General features: G+C 36.7%; 2 protein-coding genes and 1 long non-coding RNA gene across 5 annotated transcripts; all 3 read right to left on the bottom strand.

Annotated features, from left to right (window-relative positions):
* Nucleotides 1–520: 520 nt before the first annotated feature.
* Nucleotides 521–4,476, bottom strand: LOC132637962 (uncharacterized). The gene is made up of 3 exons (XR_009581585.1): nucleotides 2,587–4,476; nucleotides 2,030–2,104; nucleotides 521–872 (listed from the first exon to the last, which is right to left on the bottom strand). It is a non-coding gene; the product is annotated as an uncharacterized LOC132637962 (long non-coding RNA).
* Nucleotide 4,477: 1 nt separating this feature from the next.
* On the bottom strand, nucleotides 4,478–11,278 carry LOC132637949 (transcription factor bHLH51-like). Of its 2 annotated transcripts, none has more exons than XM_060354959.1 (2): nucleotides 10,545–11,278; nucleotides 4,478–10,281 (listed from the first exon to the last, which is right to left on the bottom strand). In XM_060354959.1, the coding sequence occupies exons 1-2, from the start codon at nucleotides 10,785–10,787 to the stop codon at nucleotides 9,793–9,795; spliced, it is 732 nt and encodes a 243-aa protein (XP_060210942.1). In that variant the 5' UTR covers nucleotides 10,788–11,278; the 3' UTR covers nucleotides 4,478–9,792. The 2 variants fall into 2 exon arrangements, with proteins under 2 accessions (XP_060210942.1, XP_060210946.1); XM_060354963.1 differs by having other exon boundaries at nucleotides 4,478–10,278; nucleotides 10,545–11,269.
* Nucleotides 11,279–12,755: 1,477 nt separating this feature from the next.
* On the bottom strand, nucleotides 12,756–17,901 carry LOC132637932 (uncharacterized). Of its 2 annotated transcripts, none has more exons than XM_060354947.1 (2): nucleotides 17,669–17,901; nucleotides 12,756–13,707 (listed from the first exon to the last, which is right to left on the bottom strand). In XM_060354947.1, the coding sequence occupies exons 1-2, from the start codon at nucleotides 17,708–17,710 to the stop codon at nucleotides 13,006–13,008; spliced, it is 744 nt and encodes a 247-aa protein (XP_060210930.1). In that variant the 5' UTR covers nucleotides 17,711–17,901; the 3' UTR covers nucleotides 12,756–13,005. The 2 variants fall into 2 exon arrangements, with proteins under 2 accessions (XP_060210930.1, XP_060210935.1); XM_060354952.1 differs by having other exon boundaries at nucleotides 12,756–13,701; nucleotides 17,669–17,900.
* Nucleotides 17,902–19,432: the final 1,531 nt, after the last annotated feature.

Here is a 19,432-nt window from a genome sequence, read left to right as displayed (position 1 = left end):
TCTTTCTCTATAGACATGCAAACAATTCAATTTGTAAAAATTTCGGCAGAGTTTCATCTATAATTCTTACTACCTCATTCCTGCACACAGCCTAGAAAACACATTCGATGCCCCACAGAGAAATCACAACTACCCATAATATCTTGCTCAAGTTCTTACATCAACATCTATCCATGTTAGTAAAATAGGAAACATACCTTCTGAATGAACAACTTCAATTCTCAACAATTACCTCGTAGCGGCATAATCAACTGCTTATCCATGATAAAAACATTTGGGATTCGAATCAGGGACATCATATCCTATGATTTAGCTCTATGGCACGATCTAAGATAAGAAAGAAGGTCAATGGTTCCTAAATGCCCTGCAGCCTCTTGTTTATAAGTGTGGCGCGCTTCACACCCATAAACAAGACTCTACTGGACACGACTTTGCAGACAACCCCTAGGACGAACAGCTCTGATACCAATTTGTCACACCCCAATCCTGATAGGGCATGATGGGCACCCGACCCTTACTTAGAGTCGAGCGAACCCGCTGGTTCTCGTTATACTCATAATCTCACAGGACTCTTAAGTCATGAAATGAAATGCATAATGAAAGCTTTTCAAAACATTCTTTTCGTCTTTCTCAATTCAAGTAAAATCTGTAATCTTATGAAATTTGTAATATAATGCATAATGATAAATCGGCTTGCAGAGCCGCTTGCAAGAATGACATACTATATACGTGACTCTGTCTGCAAAGTCTCTAACACAAATCAATATATCGTAACATAGATACTCTGACTCGGCAACACTCCGGAAAGAAATGGAGCTCGCCAACCCAGCTGGAACATCTTCTAGCAATATCCTCTACTCATCTGTATACACCTGCGTGGCATGAAACGCAGCGCCCACAAGAAGGGGCGTCAGTACGAATAATGTACTGAGTATGTAAGGCATGAGTAACAACATAACATAGATATGAAAAGTAACAAGGAATAAGAGAGATAACATGTACATCTGAATGCCTCGTAAGACGGATGTCATGCATGCTTAGCCTTTGAAGAAAAACATTTTATACATATACATAGTACCATGCCCGACCAGTAAGGCTCGGTGTCATATATATAGTATCATGCCCGGCCATTAAGCCTCGGTGTTATATATATAGTATCATGTCCGGCCATTAAGGCTCGGTGTTATCATCATTAGCCCGCGTCCGGGCCCATGCCCAATGCAGTGTGTACATCTACGTGCCTGCCCGGCCGACTATAGCGCGGCGTGGTGTGAGAAAATACATACATATATATATAAAGCATGCATGAGAGCCAAGTAAAAGCCATAAGTACATCAGAGTGACGTAAGGTCGGTAACCTCCGATTATATTATGGAATAATCATCGTCGCTTTGTCTCACCTTGAAGGGAAAAAAATCATTATATGGTGAGACCAACAACAATGAATAAAATTAAGAATGGTCAACAGATAACTCAATATTCTCATATCGTCATTGAAATCATAAACTTGGAACCTTTGAACACAAAATCGTTCTCATCATAGTCATCATAATAATATAAAGCTCATGTGCATAGAAATCTCTATGAATAAAATCATCTCATAAAAGCATTGATCTCATAACTTGAGACTTTTAGCCATAAAATCATCATCATCATAGAAAATATCCTCATCTTTGACATCATCATTATCATCGTAAAAACATGCTCATCGCTGTTATCATAAGAGCTCACAGAATCATAAATCTCTGGTTTGGAAAATACGGCATTTTGGGAAAACAGCTATGAATTATTAGGAAAGGAGTTATGCCTTGGAGTTGTAAACATTTAACTTTTGAAACGGGGAAGATATGGAAACATTTATGAAGCCATAGTATCGGAATCATGCCTTTAGAAGCTTAATAAGATTATAAGGATCACGAAATTCGTGAACTTCTAGCATTTGCGGAACCAATGATATTATGAGTACGACACAAAGATTTATAACGAAAGGATCATGCCTTTAGAAAGAAGGGGACTAGCCTTAACATACCTGGAAGATAATTTCTCGACTTCCAACTTACTTCTCGTCTTGCAATTCACTTAATATTATTCGTCGCCTCGTAATCTACATATACAACCATTCATATCATTGTTAGGTTCGTCATCATGCTTGTCTCAAGACTTTAATTAAAATCCTTTTAGATTCTGTCGAAATTCGGGCAGCATCTCCCCTGTTTATATGCCTAGCCCGAAATCATTATATCAACAATCAATCAACAACAACAATACCAACATCATCAATACCATTATCCATGCCAATATATATCCTAAAACATCCCACACGATGTTTTCTAAATTTCTCAACTAACCAACTCGTGATACGACTATTTAATAACTTTATTTCCGTAAGGAAGCCGAAATTAATACCAATAATAACAACAACAATACCCTCAACATTCTACAAGATAATTATATATATATTCATCCAAAATTCTCCTCAAACCTCAATCCATAAGCCAACAACAACAACACAACAACTACAACTTTTATTTCTTGAAAATATTCCTTAATCAAGGTTGATAAATAGAAAGATTCAATGATTCATACCTTATATTTAGTAAAGTAGCAAAATCTTCAATATCCACTTGTTTCCAAGCGCATTCCAACACAAAACGAATTTATAATTGCGTCTACGCGTTGCCCGGACCTCGATTGATATTCCTTAGCTTGAATTTCACCCCAAATCCTCATCTTTTGTGTGATCTAAGAACCCTTTGCTTGCTGAATTTTCTGGAAATTTTTGGAAGATTTTATGACCAAAAAAGAGGGATTTTGACCCTTTTATAAGTGACAAAGTCCGCAGTACTGTAGCAGTACTGTAGCAGCCCTGTTTCTGCATCGACAGCTCAGTTTGTAACGTTCATAATTCTCTACTCTGATATCCTATCGATGAATGGTTTGTTGCATTATAAACTAGACTCGACGAACTTAATTTTAGGCTTTTGTTTCACCTTAAAACTCCAAATATACATGGAGATTTACCCTTCCAAAGTTGACTAAAAATCTACTCAACATTTCTCAAATTTTCGTCGAACTTATTTTCTTCAATTTGCTTGACCTCGAAACCTTCCGAAACTCTTCATACATGATATTTATCATTTATTATACATGATAATGGTCATATTATTGTGTTTCAAAATAGTCTTTCCCGATTACGACTTACGAGATCGTCATTCATCTTTTACGTCATTGTTACATACCCCCCATGGCTTGTACCTTCCAAAACATCATGGGACGTCTCCGACACTCCATTACTACGGCGACGTACGTGTCATGCTCATGGTTTGAAAATGCAGGGTGTAACAGAAAGTGATGGTGTCATATGTGTGGTCATGGTATATGAAGTTTGAATATATAGGGGGAAAAAAATCTAATTGTCTTTTTATTCTATAATTGCCAAAATTAGTATAGACGGAAGGTCAAATACAACTATATATAACTTAAATAATCTTTATGGGAAATGAAATTTTATTGTTTGTATCTTTCACTTACTTTATAAAAGATGTACTTTTATCTTATAAATACAATGGATGAGGCATGGATTTTTAATTCGGATTGATACATTATAGTAATGTCTTAAAGTTGTATTGCTCTCTCTCTCTTCTCTGTTTGTTTGTTTTATTTGATTATTTTCAAGTTACATCAAGAAGGAAAAAATATTTCTCTCTAATATAACATTTAATTAATTAGATATTATTTTCTCATTACAGTTGTAACATTAATTTTTCTATCATAGTTAATTTTTTGATATAAACGCGCGAAGCGCGGTCGATTTCTCTAGTTTACTATATCAATTGAAGTATTATGTTTTATATGTACAATTTCTCTCAAAACTTTTGTTTGAAAGAAACTTTATCTGTCATTGTCAAAGTATAGTATATTTAATGAACATTAAAGAGGAAGGAAATAATTATTTTTTTCAAAATCCTAATATCTCCTTCTTAGGAGTTGTTTTCAGATGGAGAGTAGAGTGAATTGTTGAATACCAATTTCTGAAATTCTCACAGCAATTCATTTTTCAGTTATTTATGTCCATCCCTATAAAGAAGATGCATCCTGAATAAATTAAGCATTTTTACATGATACACCTTTTTCTAGACATATTTACTCATAATACCAATGCTTTTTAAACCTACACAAAATACCCTATTTACCCATTTTTAATTATTTATTAGTACTACATATGCCACTAACGCTATCTTCTTAAATCCCTCCTCTAATTAGATTGTGTATATCAACTAAAACCCATTTACAATTACTTCGCTATCTCTATTTGAATTTGTATAAAGTCTCCATAGTCATTCTGTTGAGCATGAGCGTTGTCTCTCTCTTGTCATCAACCTTTGTTTACTATTCACAAAACTCAAGAAAGTGATCTAATACCAAATAATGCAATTGCAAGAATGCAGCAATGGAACAATACGAGAAAAAGGGAAAAGGTAGCTATACATAATAGTTTAATACTGAGAAAGGACACATACATGGAATAAATAGCTCAGGATATTCCTGATGGAATACAGGCTTAAACAGCGGAAGCAAATAGCCAGGATCGAACTTGCATGTAATATAGACAACACATAATCATCAATTTTAATCAAACATGAAATCGATACTTATCTCTTGAAGCGTGGCCACGACACCAATTCGAACCTTCAAGCATGAGTAAAAACCGTCCTCATGATCATCCCCCAGTTCTACGATCTTCTACTGTGTAACCCGAATAATACCAGAATCTGTGACATTTGTGTTGGCGAATTTCTATGAAAATTGTGTAGAAACTTGTTATGACTGTAGCCTCCTTATGGAATAAGACCCTTTATATAACTACATGTTTAAGGTTTAGACCCTTTCCCAAACCTGCTAGGTCTTTGTAACGACCCGTTTGATCGTATAGGCATTTTACCCTTTTACCCCGTTGACCTTTACTCTAGCCCTGATAGAGCGTGTTTGACTTGCGGGGATGGGTAGCACGGCTCCCGAGGTGATGGGGCGAGTCTTATTTCATGAGAAAATTATAAGTTCTAAGTTGAATATATGAAAAACCTTTGACTAATAGTTGACTTTTGGGTAAACAGACCTTTTTGGGATTTCCTTTGGTTCCATTAGGTCCGGAGGGTCAATTATGACTTGGTGGGATGACTGGTTTGGTTCTTGAGGCACTCGGGAGCTTTTTGGGCCTCTGGTTGGAATCTTAATTTGGCTGTTTAGGCGTGACCGGGCCAAGGTGACCTTCGTTGGGAATTCTGAGGCCATGATTGAGTTCGTAAGGCATTTTTAACTGTGTCTTCATATTTGGTTTGTATCCGGGAGGTCTCGAATGGAGGTCGGTTTTTTGGGTTGAACTTGATGAAAACCAGAAAATCTGGTTTTTTGGTGTGTTGCTTCTACGACGTGGTGATCTCCACTGCAGGTCCGCAAATGCGAGTTTCTGCTAAGTAGAGTATTCTCCGCACCTGCGAAGTTCCTTCCGCTGGCGCGGTATCGCACAGGCGAACATTCCTCCGCGTCGGCGAGGATGCTGCGTCATTAATGAATTCGCATTTGCAGACGTTTCTCCGCAATTGTGGGATCGCGTAGGCGGACACAAGTTTCGCGTAAGCGAGATCGCTGATATCAGAAACCTTATATTCACCATTCCGAACCCACTCCTTCCGTGCAGTAAAATTAAAATCTAGAGAGTTCTAAGGGTGATTTGAGGAGATTTTGGCTTGATTCTTCATTGGGTAAGTCTCTTTTACTCTATTTGTGTTGTTTATGGTCTACGTATAGACTCTATGGTGGAAATAAGGGATTAGTTGGGGAAGATGGGGTTGTAAATCCTAGTGTTGAGTTTATGAATCTTGTGCTATAAAAATGGATTTTGTTGGTAAATCTTATAAAATCTAGTCATGAAATAATTGGGATAACCAGATATTAAGTTGAATCTCTCTTTAATTCATGAAATTTGAGAATGGAAAAGTTAGGGGTTTTCTCTATTTTGGGGTTTTCTATTAATGATGAAATTGATGATAAATTGAGGTAAAGTAGTGATTTGAGGGATGGTATTGGACTTCCTAAGGGTTGGGTGAACCATTTTAACTTGAAATTCCAATTTTGCCCTGGTGGGCTCGGGTTTCTCTTTTAAGGTTATTTTTCGATTCAGATAAGTTTATGGCAATATGGGTGTTGTTAGTCTCGGTTGCTAATGTAGATTAATTTTTTATTAGACTTTGATAGTTCGGAGGCTTTCGCAAAGGGAAGGCATCTGGCTTGAGGTTCGTGGCACCTGATCGGCCTTCGAGGTAGGTTATGGCTTACCTTTCTTAGACTTTGATTAGCGAATTGCATGTGTTATGTAGTTATTGATGGTGAAAGCATGATAGGCCTTCGGGAATGGTTGTGGTGTTAAATCCACTGGCTTGGTATGATTTCTGATTATTTGGGCTTGCCACTGTACTTTATGCAATTATTGACATGTGTTGTACTTAACAAGGTGGTTGTGGTTGTGTGGGTTGTCCTAGTTCTATTTGTTGTGATTGGTATTGAGTATCTGATATGTTCCCATGATAGTCTTGATAATCCGTGCAGGGGTGGAATTGTCATTGTAGTGCTTATGAATTTCCATCTCATATTAACCGGCATTAGTTACATGTGATTCCTCATTTCTTGCATTCATATATGATGAAAGAGTTATGGGAACGGATTTTGAAATGGAAAGAAAGAGAAAGAGGAAAGTAACATTATTATTGATATAGTCTGAGGTCTGTACCGGATATATAGTGGCCGAGTCATGATCTGAAGTCTGTTTCAGAGTGGCTAGTAACATTATTATTGCTATAGTCCGAGGTCTGTATCGGACATATAGTGGCTGAGTCACGATTTGAGGTTTGTTCCGGAGTGGCTAGTACATGGACGCCGCGGGTCCCACATGGGTCATGACTATTAAAGCGAAAAATGCTTATAGCATGTATGTATAGGTTCGAGACATTGATCATGGCATCACATTGCATTGCATCCCATTTGCACTGTACGTCTTATCATTGTATCACACATTACTTTAGTGGATTCTTATTAGTTATTCTCTTGTGTTGTAGCTTATGGTTGAGGATTTACTAAGGACTTGGCAGACTTGTGGTTTAAAAGCTTTAACCTAGGCTATGACCGAAAGATATTGAGACTTACTGTGCCTTTTGTTGTTGTTGACCATCTTATCTGTTCTTCTCGTTGATTTTTGTATTTCATGTGTTAACTAATCTTAGTCGGCCTATGATACCCACGAGTACGTGTGTTTGTACTCATGCTACTCTTGGTACACCTTTTTTCGGGGTTTAGAGTTGTTCCAGGTTAATGTTTGAGATATCAAGGTAGATTCCGAGGATTTTCACCGAGATGTTCGGGTGAGCCACTAGCCGGTCCTGCATTCCGAATCGCTTCTTATGTACTCTGTCTATTCTACTCTTACGAACAGTGTTTACTATTTTGGAGTCTGTATGTCTTTTCAAGCTTGTAACTTGATGTAGAAGCTCTTGTACCGTGTAAGATCAGATTTTGGGAATTTTATTTATAAAAGTCTTGTTTTGTCACCTGTTTATGTCATTATGATTTAGATTATGCTTCTAATTATTTTAATTCCTCACCTACTTCCTGAAATGAGGTAAATGATTTAGGAATGGTACGCCTACCAGAGGGAATAGTGTAGGTGCCACCACGACTGCTATTTGGGTCGGACAATCTTTCTTTCCTCCAAGAAATCGGATTCCATTTAATTCTTTATTATTCGTGCACACCAGGGGCCACATAATTTAATTAAAGGGACTTCCTATTATGGAATTAATTTGAAATATCTGAATTAACTCTACCATAATAAATTGTGAATTATTCCACTAAAAATTTGTATTTGCACTCCTCAATTTAATTTCGAAATCTTTCATTAAATCTTATTTAACTGCTCATGTTAAGATTACAGATACCAATCAACTAAATTAAATTACTGACAATTTAATTCATTGACTAATTAAATGCTTTATACTTCTGCTTAACTTATTTCATGTGACGGATACAAAATCCACATGCAGGGTTTTCACATGAAAACTTATAAGCATCCATAAGGGGGAATCATCAATTTCAAAGTCGAGACATGAATTCTATCAACTAATTACTATTTCACAAATGCTAATTGTTAATATCCAACCTATCAGTATACATTGACTCACAATAGAGTCGTGTCTTTTGATAAGTCAAAATAATGAATAAATCACCTTGATCATAATAATTATATCAAGATTAAGAGTATAAGTACATTTAATGAACTAGAGAAGTTGTTTATATATTCGGTACAAAAACACTTATCTCTACTTGGTCCATTCAATACATACAAAATGTACTAGAACAAGAAGTCAGAACTATACCGTTCCCATAACGAAGATGAATTATATTTAATTTTGTGCTACAATCATACCAATGGCTTTGTCCAATTTCCATCTTATATTGTGAATATAAACTTTATACTTAAAAGAACTGATGATTTAATCTTTCTTGTATAAGCTAAACTCTATACACTAAATCATCTACTATATAAGTGAAGGACACACATACGAATATATGCTCTATTTAAATTTTTATTAAAAATTGAATAAATATTTTTTCTATAATAAATACTACTATATCCAAATACATGGTTAATAGCATATATTCCAACAATCTCCCACATAGACTTTTAACCATGATAATTATTAGAATATAGCATATCAAACACATGGTTAATGGTATATATCCCAACAATTCCAAGGACCACCGCCACAACTGGCCTATTTCATACGAAGAAACAACTATCCAGACCAAATGTGTCCAATTGCCAGAACATTAGTGGCCTAATGCGAAATAAAACAAACTTCTACTTTAAACCTACTGGAACTTAAATGAACAATTGCAAAAGCTAATAATCACTCGGCCTATAACAACTTTAACGGCTATGTACTCCTATGCAACTTTTATCATTAAATACGTTATACTAGACCTATCTGGAATTACGAAAATTAATTAAATAAAATGATTTTGTTGAATCAAACTTTTCTTACTTTAAAAGTTTTAGACCCTTTATGGCTCTTCTTGCATTCTAATATCAACTTAATTTATTATGTCTTTCCTTGCAAACCCATAAATAATTGGTCATTATTTTGCATAATAGCAAAACAAGTCACATCAGGTGGAAAGAAACACTGAAGCACAGCAACACCAGGGTCCAAAATCGCATTGAAAATCTATGTCAATTCAAGACACTTTTCACTTGCCAATAAGATTCTGTCCATGCCAAATGATATGATACTTTCCCCAGCAAAGAACTTGCAGAACCAGGGGCCATAAAATTTGGGCTATAGATTTTTATTACTAAATAAAAAGAACTTAACTCTATACATAGACAGTGCAAAGACGGTGTAATTTAACATGTTTGTAGCAAGTTATCCACCTTATAATTTTTAGAGTTTAATTAATATCACGGCAATGTAAATAATTTTTACATCCTGACCATGTCATCTTTATCTGTTGTAACAGGTAACATATCTTACTTTTAATATTTCAAATCCCACATTTTAAGAAACATACCTGTAGATTTTTTTGGATGAACTGATAGTGTAATAAATGCTTACATTGACTGTTTACAAAACTTAAACTCTCATTTTTAAGATAACTAGTTCCACTTATTCCGAGTTATCACCTACAGTTATGTTAAAAAGTAACCTGATAGTATAAAAGTTAAACTCATAAAGTAGGAAATTAAGAAACCTGAGCCGGCAAGAAGAACCTCTGCCTCTTGCTTTTAGTTCTGTAGTGGGATGTAGAGGGGAATATAGCAATTCTAGAGAGGACTACTCTGAGAGACTGTTTGAGAGAATTCATGCAAACATCTTTTGCAAAGTTGTCACTGTGACAAAGCAGAAAAATACCCTTAATTCTGCCACCCAAAGTAGTTATATCAGCCTCTATAATTGTTAGTTTCAGGTTCTTAATCCCCCGCTGTAGCTCTGAGAATAATTCAGGCCGATCATCGCAACAAAAAGAGGCCTTAAGAATCACACTATTATCCTTCCTCTTGCTTGTGCTCGTGCTTGCGGGCCCTTTGTTTTCTTCCTCATTTAAATGCTCAATTATTACTTCATCAATGTCTGTTGGAGTGTTCAACACTTTGCTGATTTCTGTTGTTTTTCCTTTCAGATCCTTAACATGATCAACTACACTTCCTAATAGAGCTGCCTTATCCATCTGCTAGAAAGAGGGGTCAGGGACATTTTGTAATCATGTAAAAGGAATTGAGTTTAACTGTTATAGTGTTAAAAAAAAAAAAATGCACCATCCAATCACCTAAAGGATAGCCACATGTAACCGTTCATAAAAATGAGATTATTGACCTAGAAAATAAGGCCAGTAACCAAGTTACCTGCTAAAACTACTTAAAATTTACTGATATTTTAAAAATTCTTTATATCGTCAGTGTATAAAAGTTAAATTTCTGGCGGCGTATGTTTTACCTTTTCAGAAGTGGGAATAAGTTTTCTGAGAGTAGAAAGCTGAGCATTAATTCTGTCTCTGCGCCTTTTTTCAGCTTCACTGTGGCTCCTAGAAGCACTTGCAGTTCCCCCTTGGAAGGATTCAGGGTAATTTTGAAGTTTGAAGGAGGTAATATTAGGAACTTGTGGGAGTGAAAAAAGTGAATCTTGATTGAGACCAGCAGTTTGAGGCCAATATTCTGAACAAAAGGAATTGTCCATCATGTCCTATATCTTTCTTTCCTTCTCAATCTAATGAAATTGATATATCTCGTGTTTTAAAGAACACAAATGAAGTTGGATGTCACTGTTTGTGCACTTTGTAGCTACGCGTGATGTTCAAGGACTGATGCTGGTTGGTGTGATGTCTAATGTAACTTTTAATTGGTCATGCGGAAATCTTTATTGGATTGATCAATTATGACTGTCATTTCAAGAAGACAAAATTTTCCTGAGTTCCCTTAACAAACAGAAATCTTTGATAGATATAGGATCTTAAATGTCGAGAAGGCATTTACACTTCTAGCTCAGTATGTAGACAAAGAACATGGCCATTTGCTGGTTCACCTGCTGCTGATTTGGATTTGATTTTGTAATAGCAAATAAACCCATACATAGACTCAAGTTGCGGTGAAATTAGAATTTGAAGTTATGATTTCGGCTTTTATACGCATGTTAGTTTTTTTTCTTAATACCTGTATATAGGATTCAAGCTAGGCGCACTGAGTTCTGTTGAACCAGATGTATCTGGTCCAGATCCACTATGAGAATCACATAAATGGCTTTTCCATTGATGGATAAGTATAAAGCAAAACGTCATGATTAATTTACTATTAATGGATAAGTTTACATCAACTTCATGACTAATTTGCCATTAGTGGATAAGTATAAACCACGTCACAGATTAATTTTGAAGATTGTCAACCAGACATGATGAAGGATTAGATGTTTTTCTATAGTCAAGCTTAAATTGATTAAATATTTCCCTTGATGCTGAAGTATCCAAAACAAAGATTAATCATTACAGTAGAGGTGAAGGATACTGCTATCATTGAAACTCTCTTTTCTCCTACTTCATAGGCTAGAAGTCCATAATTTTGATGTATAGAGTTGTTCACTTTACTTCATGAAGTATATCCGATCATGATGGACCAAATTATTCGATACATGTATTAGTAGGAGGTAACACATAAGTGGACACAAGTGACACCACTATTACATACGTTTGATTAGAACTGTCCTTGCACGAGAGGACCAAAGAGCTTCATTCACAACCACCCAGCCTGTTGTAACTTCAACAATAAAGAGGGTTTAAAAGATTGATAAGACAAGCAATCTACCATTTCCCCTTCCAGCTTAACCTCTGTTTATCTTATAGAATGTGTGGTCTTCGTATCTCCCTTATATTTTTCCACTAAATTTTTGGTAGTTACTTCAAGTGCTGCTGCAATTTGCTATACTCCCTCCGTTTCAATTTATGTGAACCTATTTGACTGAGCATGGAGTTTAAGAAAGTACAGAAAACTTTTTAACTTGTGGTGTTAAATGATTCACATATATTTTGTGTGGCTATAAATCATTGGATAAAGGTAAATTATTTCCAAATATAGAAAGAGGTTATTCTTTTTGGCATAGAATAATAAGAAAATAGGTTCACATAAATTGAAACAGAGGGAGTATTATTTTCTGCTTCCCCTTTTCTCTTTTCTAGGTCCCATCGTTTCAATTATCTTGCATTCTTACAGCATTGTCGGTGTCACAGAGAATGTGGCGTAAATTGATACAAAATCTGTAGAGATACTACTTCATCCAAAAAATATCTGTAGAGATACTAAAGTACAACAGCTCCAATAGGGGGTGTCTCAAACAGGATCAAACACAAACTGGATGCTCATGCAAGGAAAATTTGTCAGCTTAATATTGGAAAAATGGCGTACGCAAAGCGAATTATCAAAATCAAAGTGGAACAAAGATTATGAATAGAAACTACAAATACCAAAGGGAAAAATAGGTTTTTAGTTGACATAATGATCTTTATTCTATCTTGTAAAACGTTAATCCAACCATAAAGACGCTTGAAAATTATCATGAATGTGCAGACATTCAGTTGGTATACACTACAATCGCATGACACTTGAACAAGCAAAGATACTGTAAATTTAACTTGATGAATCAACAATCATAGACCAAATATAAGGCAATAAGACAGTTCCATAATATATTGTTGAAGAGCTACACTTTTGTATTCAAATATACGGCATCCCTACCCACTTGAGATCTTCGGATTCAAAAGAACTTTAAACTAGCGCCAAAAGTACAATTCTCAGCTAGAAAGCATTTGTTGTACATAAAACTCTGCTCATCTCGGGTGCTTGTGGATGGCTAGACCAGTACCATGTCCCGAAAACCCAAGAAGGGAACCAGCTATACATGAACACCTACCTCAGTACTCGTTAAAATGGATAGCACCAACTTTCCACACAAGGTATGTTGTAGCAAACATAATTGTGCTGATGAATACAAATGAAAATACAACAAGGAAGACATCAAATCCTCCTGGAAACTCAAAAGTCCAGCCTGGTTTTGGCATCCCTCTTTTGCTATCATCGAACAAATTTGTAGGCGCCTCTGGAAGTCCAGGTCTCTTTTTCCCCTTCTCACTTTCTCGTAGGGCCTCAATTAGTTTGCTTCCAAGCTGAGGTTTAGAGGAGACCTTTGATTCATTGTACCGGCTGAGAACCCTAGCTGCCCTAAGTTTCTCTCTTGCTGTCAATGGAGATCTCTTTAAGGTTGGTTTTGGACTGGAGGAAGATGCTTCCTGTTCCAAGTTTGTGGAATTTACAGATCCGTTTGGAACTTTGGATTCTTGCACTGCCAATCTAGTTTGATCACTGGACTGCACTTCACCCTCTGTTTTTGAAGATTCAGTAGGTGTAATAGCTTCAGAGTTTGTGCTTTTAGCATTTCCAGAATCCTTATCACTAACTTCTGTTTCAAGACTATCACTTTTAGCAACTAAAAGAAAGAATTTCTCCCTAGTAACTGGCATGCATCTTCTTAACCCTGGCATCTGAATGGAAGATGGGAAGTATGAAACCTTCTGCAGTGGGGCACTCCTAGAGAGATGCCAGTAGTTGGCCTGCAGCTTTCATTGAGAAGAAACAAATAAATCGTGGTGGTAAAGTAACACCATATTCATGAATCAAGAGAATTGTGAGCATAACTCTCCACCTGGATAAAAACGGAAACCCTTAATCACAAACCACTTAGAGGTCACTATATGCCGTATCTATTCTACTCCCTTTTGTCTTAGGATAAATTAAACTACAGCTAGGATTCCCTAAATACCACAACATCTCCCAAACTGTCATACAATCTCTAACCAAAAAGTAGAAAGACTCGTGTCAAATATCGGACCTCATGTAAGTGTGTCAATGACGATTGCTCTTAACCCCGACTAGTTAGTATTGCCTATATGGACATTTCGCTTCATTGTATATTGCTATTTACTAAGCTTACATGGATTCCTACAAATTATATTTAATTGGAGACAACTTCCAGTCAGGTGATCACAGCTTTCTCTTCTTGTTTGTTCTCTATATGTGGTACTTGAACAAACTATCCGATGCAATCATTTTCAATCTTGCTTGATCTCACATCTCCTAGCATCTAACTTTTTATGATACCTAACTTGTGGAAATATTGGGCCTTAGGGGCCCAACATTCGCTCCACTATAATATTGTTGGCTCACCAGTCACCACCATTATATGAAACTATCCTTTCTCGGAGTACTTCCCAGTGGAGATGGGGTTGCACCAAGGATCAGCTCTTAGCCCATTTTTATTTGCTCTAGTGATGGATTGTCTGACGCGGCGAATTCAAGGTGAGGTGTCATGGTGTATGTTATTTGCGGATGACATAGTCTTGATCGACGAGACACGCAGCGGAGTGAACGCTAAGCTGGAGGTCTGGAGACAAACTCTGGAGTCTAAAGGGTTCAAGTTGCGTAGGACCAAGACAGAGTACATGGAATGCAAGTTCAGTGACGTGACACATGAGTCTGGCATGAAAGTAAGGCTTGGTACCCAGGTCATCCCAAAGAAAAGAAGTTTCAAATATCTCGGGTCTATTATACAAGAAAATGGGGATATTGATGATGATGTCTCACATCGTATTGGCACGGGGTGGATGAAATGGAGGCTTGCTTCAGGAGTGCTGTGTGATAAAAAGGTGCCACTAAAACTTAAAGGCAGGTTCTACAAAGTGGTTGTGAGACCAACCTTGTTGTACGGGGCAGAGTGTTAGGCAGTCAAGAGTTCTCATGTCCAAAAGATGAAAGTTGCAGAAATGAGAATGTTGTGATGGATGTGTGGGCACACCAGGCGAGATAGGATTAGGAATGAAGATATCCGGGATAAGGTTGGAGTAGCATCAGTGGAGGACAAGATGAGGGAAGCGAGGCTGAGATGGTTTGGGTATGTGAGGATGAGAGGCAAAGACGCTCCAGTGCGGAGGTGTGAGAGGTTAGCTATGGATGGTTTCAGAAGAGGTCGGGGTAGGCCGAAAAAGTATTGGGGAGAGGTGCTAAGACAGGACATGGCGCAGGTTCAGCTTACCGAGGACATGACCCTAGATAGGAGGTTTTGGAGGACTCAGATTAGGATAGAAGGCTAGTAGGTAGTCGTTGTTTCGATCTATAGTCTATTGCCCTTTGTTTCTTGCTACTATATGTGGTTTCTTGTACTTCGATTATCTTATTTATCTGTGGTAGCTACTGTTCCCTTTTTTTTTCAGACTGCTTTATTCTGACTTATTCGCTTTCTTTAGTTTCATTTGCATTCTGCTTTGAACTGTTTGTGCTTATCTAACCTTTCTCGTTGTGATTTCTCTTGAGCCGAGGGTCTTTCGGAAACAGCCTCCCTGTCTTCTGAGATAGGGGTATGGTCTGCGTACACTTTAACCTCCCCAGACCTCACATTGTGGGATTTCACTGGGTATGTTGTTGTTGTTGTTGTATCCTTTCTCTTTGATAAGGCCCTCCTGTCGCACACAACTCTTATCCAAACACTCCATTTCAACCAACCTATTTTAATTTTGTGTTGAATCTTCATCACATTATTTTCCTCAGAGACTTGAGCGTAGATATCAGAAATATTAGTGTTTAGGCATCACAACATAATCTAATATCACCTGAACCTCATTCTTCTGACGTTGGCTAAACATGCGGTGCATATATTTTAACTTACTTATATTAAAATTCTTACTCTATGTATTGCTTCTCCACAGTTCAACTAACTCTCTGCTAGTGTCATCAACATAACATTGTCTACGAACAGCTAACACTATATTATTGGTCGGCTAATCCATAACTATGGTAGAGAAAAGGTATAGAGTCTAGCAGTTCTTGGTGTAAAACCACATATACGGAAAAATCTTATATATCTCCTCCCCTTGTTCTTACACGTGTGATGGATCCTGATATATCCTTTACAAAATTTATGTATATTGATGGGAATTCATTTATTCTCCAGCACCCAAGAAAGAACTTATCTTGACATTTTATCATATGTTGTACCTCAATGAATGTCACATGGAGATAACTGATTCTTTCATTGTAAACTTTCTTCATTTTCTGAAGAAGAATATAGCCTCCACCGTGGATTTAAACGACATAAATCCAAATTTGGTTTTCTATGACTTTTATAGTGCCCAAAAGCTATCACTTTTCCAATATTTAGTCCTATGAGACTCATTAGGTTAATACCAGACAGTTCGTACAACTATAAATAGATCATTTGTTCTCATATATCGAAACAAGGTACTTAGTACTTATTTGGCATCTTTTAACTACTAATATAACTTTGAATAGCTTGATAAACCGTATTTATCCGGGCTATCCAAGGCATTCACAAACCTGTATAGGAATACCATATGGTCTAATCCTCATATTCATAGCATTTACCAGTTCGGCAAATCTAATTTTACGAGTACAGCAAGGTTCCTCTCTTAAACGAACGCACAATCTTTAAAGTTATCCTCATGATTTGAGTTAAATAATCGATCAAAATAGCCTCTCCGTCTCTCTTCGATTTCACTATCTCATGTCAAAGCTTATCGACAATTGTCTTTAACAAACTTAAGTTGATTTAAGTCTTTACCTCTCTTTTCTGTTTTCTCTTAAATGTGCCAGTTTATGAATTTCTTTCCCCTTCTCGGGTTCGTAACTTTTGGTAAAAGAATCACTTAGGCTTTTCTAACATCTTTTTTATCTTCATTCTTAGCTCTCTTAGGCTTTTGGAAAGTTTCTGCATCTTCAACTTTCAGTAACTTCCTGTAACACTCTCTTCTTACTTTAAAAGCTCTTTGCACCTCCTTATTCCACCACCGTGATTCGTCTGGTCGAGAAATTAGGCCTTTAGACACATCTAGAGCTTCATCTATACTTTCTTAATGTAAGTGGTCATTTCCTTCCGCTGAGCATCTGCTTCTGCTCCAGACTTTAATAACTCGTCATTAAACACTACCCCCTCTGTCCCAATTTATGTCGCACACCTTCCTTTTTATTGTAGCCCAAAAAGAATGACACCTTTCTATAATTAGAAACAACTTAACTTTAAAATTTCCCTTTTACCCTTAATGAAACAACTCATAGTCACACAAATGTCTGAGGTTTGTTTTAGACCACAAATTTCAGAAGTCATTCTTTTCTTTCTTAAACTTCGTGTCTAGTCAAACGATGCCACATAAATTGGGACGGAGCGAGTATTTGATTTGTGTTGTTTAGTGCCTACCACCCAATTCTCTGTTGCTTGCAGCTCTTCTCTATTTTCGCCTGCTCCTTCACAGCACTTGATTAGAAATTTCGCTAACTGTGATTTCCATTTAACAAGTGTAGTATCATGACAATATCTAAGGGATCCTAATCTATAACTTACACATTAAGGAAAATAAATTCTTGTTTCTACTCCCTCTGTAATTTACACTAAGTACATGAAACCCAAAAACAGCAAAGCAATGAAGCGTTAGAAGGAAATCATAAAAGAGAATGATTAGAACAAATAAAGGGGTCTAAGTAATTATAAGGGAAAATGAAAAGATAACATACAGTTGAGTGAAAGCCCATAACAGAATTCAAAGAAGCAGCCATATATGGACTCCCTCTTTATTGTGTGTGTGGCTCTTGTTCAAAAAGAGCTAAGACCCAACCATGAAATCTTGGAGGCTATAAAGTTAAACTGAAGCCTTGGAGATGATGCAGAGAAAATTTCACACTTTGCCTTTCAGTTTCCAAAATGAATGGTGCTCATAGGGAGCCGTAATTATCCTCCAATATATATTTTCCCAAAGGGATCCATCTGCTTAGCTCAGTTATATTGGTCAGGGGCAGGGGTGTCAAATTGGGAGTCCGGAACCAAAATGCCTCAAAAAAACCATTTTGAAACAAAATACCCTAACAAAAAAAAAAGTTAACAAAGTACCTTTAGCGCAATAAAATACTGCGCTATAGCACTTCACGGAGACGGAGCCGTTAAGTGCTATAGCGCAGTATTTTACTGCGCTATACAAATGTTTCTCTCACCTATAACGCAGTAAAATATTGCGCTATAGGAGTCCGTCATTTTCCATATCATCACATTTTCACTCCTCTTTACGTAGTTTATCTTTTTTACGTAGTTTAGCCGTATATTAATCATGCTTTGAGATTCCGAAACTTCAATATTTTATATAGAACTCTAGTTATATTTATTCAATTAATAAAATAGGTTCAACACATCAACAATACGCAATACTTTGGATTGTCGTTTTAGTGGTTGAAAAGTACTCGAAGTCCTTTTTTATTTGAAGACTTGTAGTCATTAGCTTTAAGTTATTTATCTTTTAGGGTTTCGTCTTAGTTTTAAATTAATGCTTAACTTTATTTCGAATGAGTCACGTTTTTTTTTATTATCAATTTAGGATGTGAAACTATAAACAATAATAAAGACTAAGATAATATTTATAAATATGCAAAATATAGATAATATTTACGATAAATTGTATAACACTAATGTATATACACTATCGAGGATGGGTCCCACATGTAGTATGCCGGAGACTATCCCTAGGCCTAAGGCTCATACCATCCCCACTGCCCTCGCCATCGTCTCCATCACCCTTTTTCCTCTGAATAACCGGGCGCTCCAAATCATGATCATCTCCTCTTCCCCTAGCTCTTGCGCCCTTAACTAGAACGTGCTTCTTCTTGGGATCTAGTCCCGCTAGCACGCTCAGAACCTCAGGCTGAGCTGGGTCTGGAAACTCGACCTCTTCCTCGTCGGGAGTGGCCACCGCAGGCGCCGAAGGATGAACCTGAAAAGTATATAAATATTAGTACCATTTCTTATTTTTATTGAATACATTAACGTTATTTATTTAATCAAACCTGTGTGTCAACGGGCGCATGATTAGGCTCCTGAGATGGGTCTGTAGGCTCCTGAGATGGGTGTGGTGGTGAATATGAGGTAGTCTCCTGGACGAGATGCTGTTCGAAGTCCAAGTAAAGGTTATAAAAATTAAATAAATATTTACCTTATATTGAATAAAATTAGTTTTAAGTAAAAAACTTACATGCGCCTCGATAGTCTCATGAGAAGACACCTCTTCCTCGGCAGGCTGATGAGAATGCTCCGGAATGGGCAGCTCCTGTGGACCCACTGGCGCCGAATCCTAAAATACGAAAAAAATGAAATAATAAGTAACATACATATTTAAAATAAGTACTTTAAATGATCAAATATGTATATTAAATATTGACCTTATATTGAATAAAACTAATTTTAATTAAAAGCTTACATGTGGCTCGACAGTCACATGGGAAGACATCGCTGTC

Source organism: Lycium barbarum, chromosome 1 (assembly GCF_019175385.1).
Source record: "Lycium barbarum isolate Lr01 chromosome 1, ASM1917538v2, whole genome shotgun sequence".
Taxonomy (NCBI): Eukaryota; Viridiplantae; Streptophyta; class Magnoliopsida; order Solanales; family Solanaceae; genus Lycium; species Lycium barbarum.
Note: the sequence above shows the minus strand (reverse complement) of the source record. Positions and strands in the feature narration are given on the sequence as shown.

What these genes read in the sequence shown, in the direction of transcription:
- LOC132637949 (XM_060354959.1), bottom strand. Translation starts at nt 10,787, where the DNA reads ATGATGGACAATTCCTTTTGTTCAGAATATTGGCCTCAAACTGCTGGT. An exon ending in TTATTCCCACTTCTGAAAAG is followed by an intron (nt 10,282 to 10,544) that starts GTAAAACATACG and finishes CCCTCTTTCTAG; the next exon opens with CAGATGGATAAGGCAGCTCT.
- LOC132637932 (XM_060354947.1), bottom strand. Translation starts at nt 17,710, where the DNA reads ATGGCTGCTTCTTTGAATTCTGTTATGGGCTTTCACTCAACT. An exon ending in TTATGGGCTTTCACTCAACT is followed by an intron (nt 13,708 to 17,668) that starts GTATGTTATCTT and finishes TCTCAATGAAAG; the next exon opens with CTGCAGGCCAACTACTGGCA.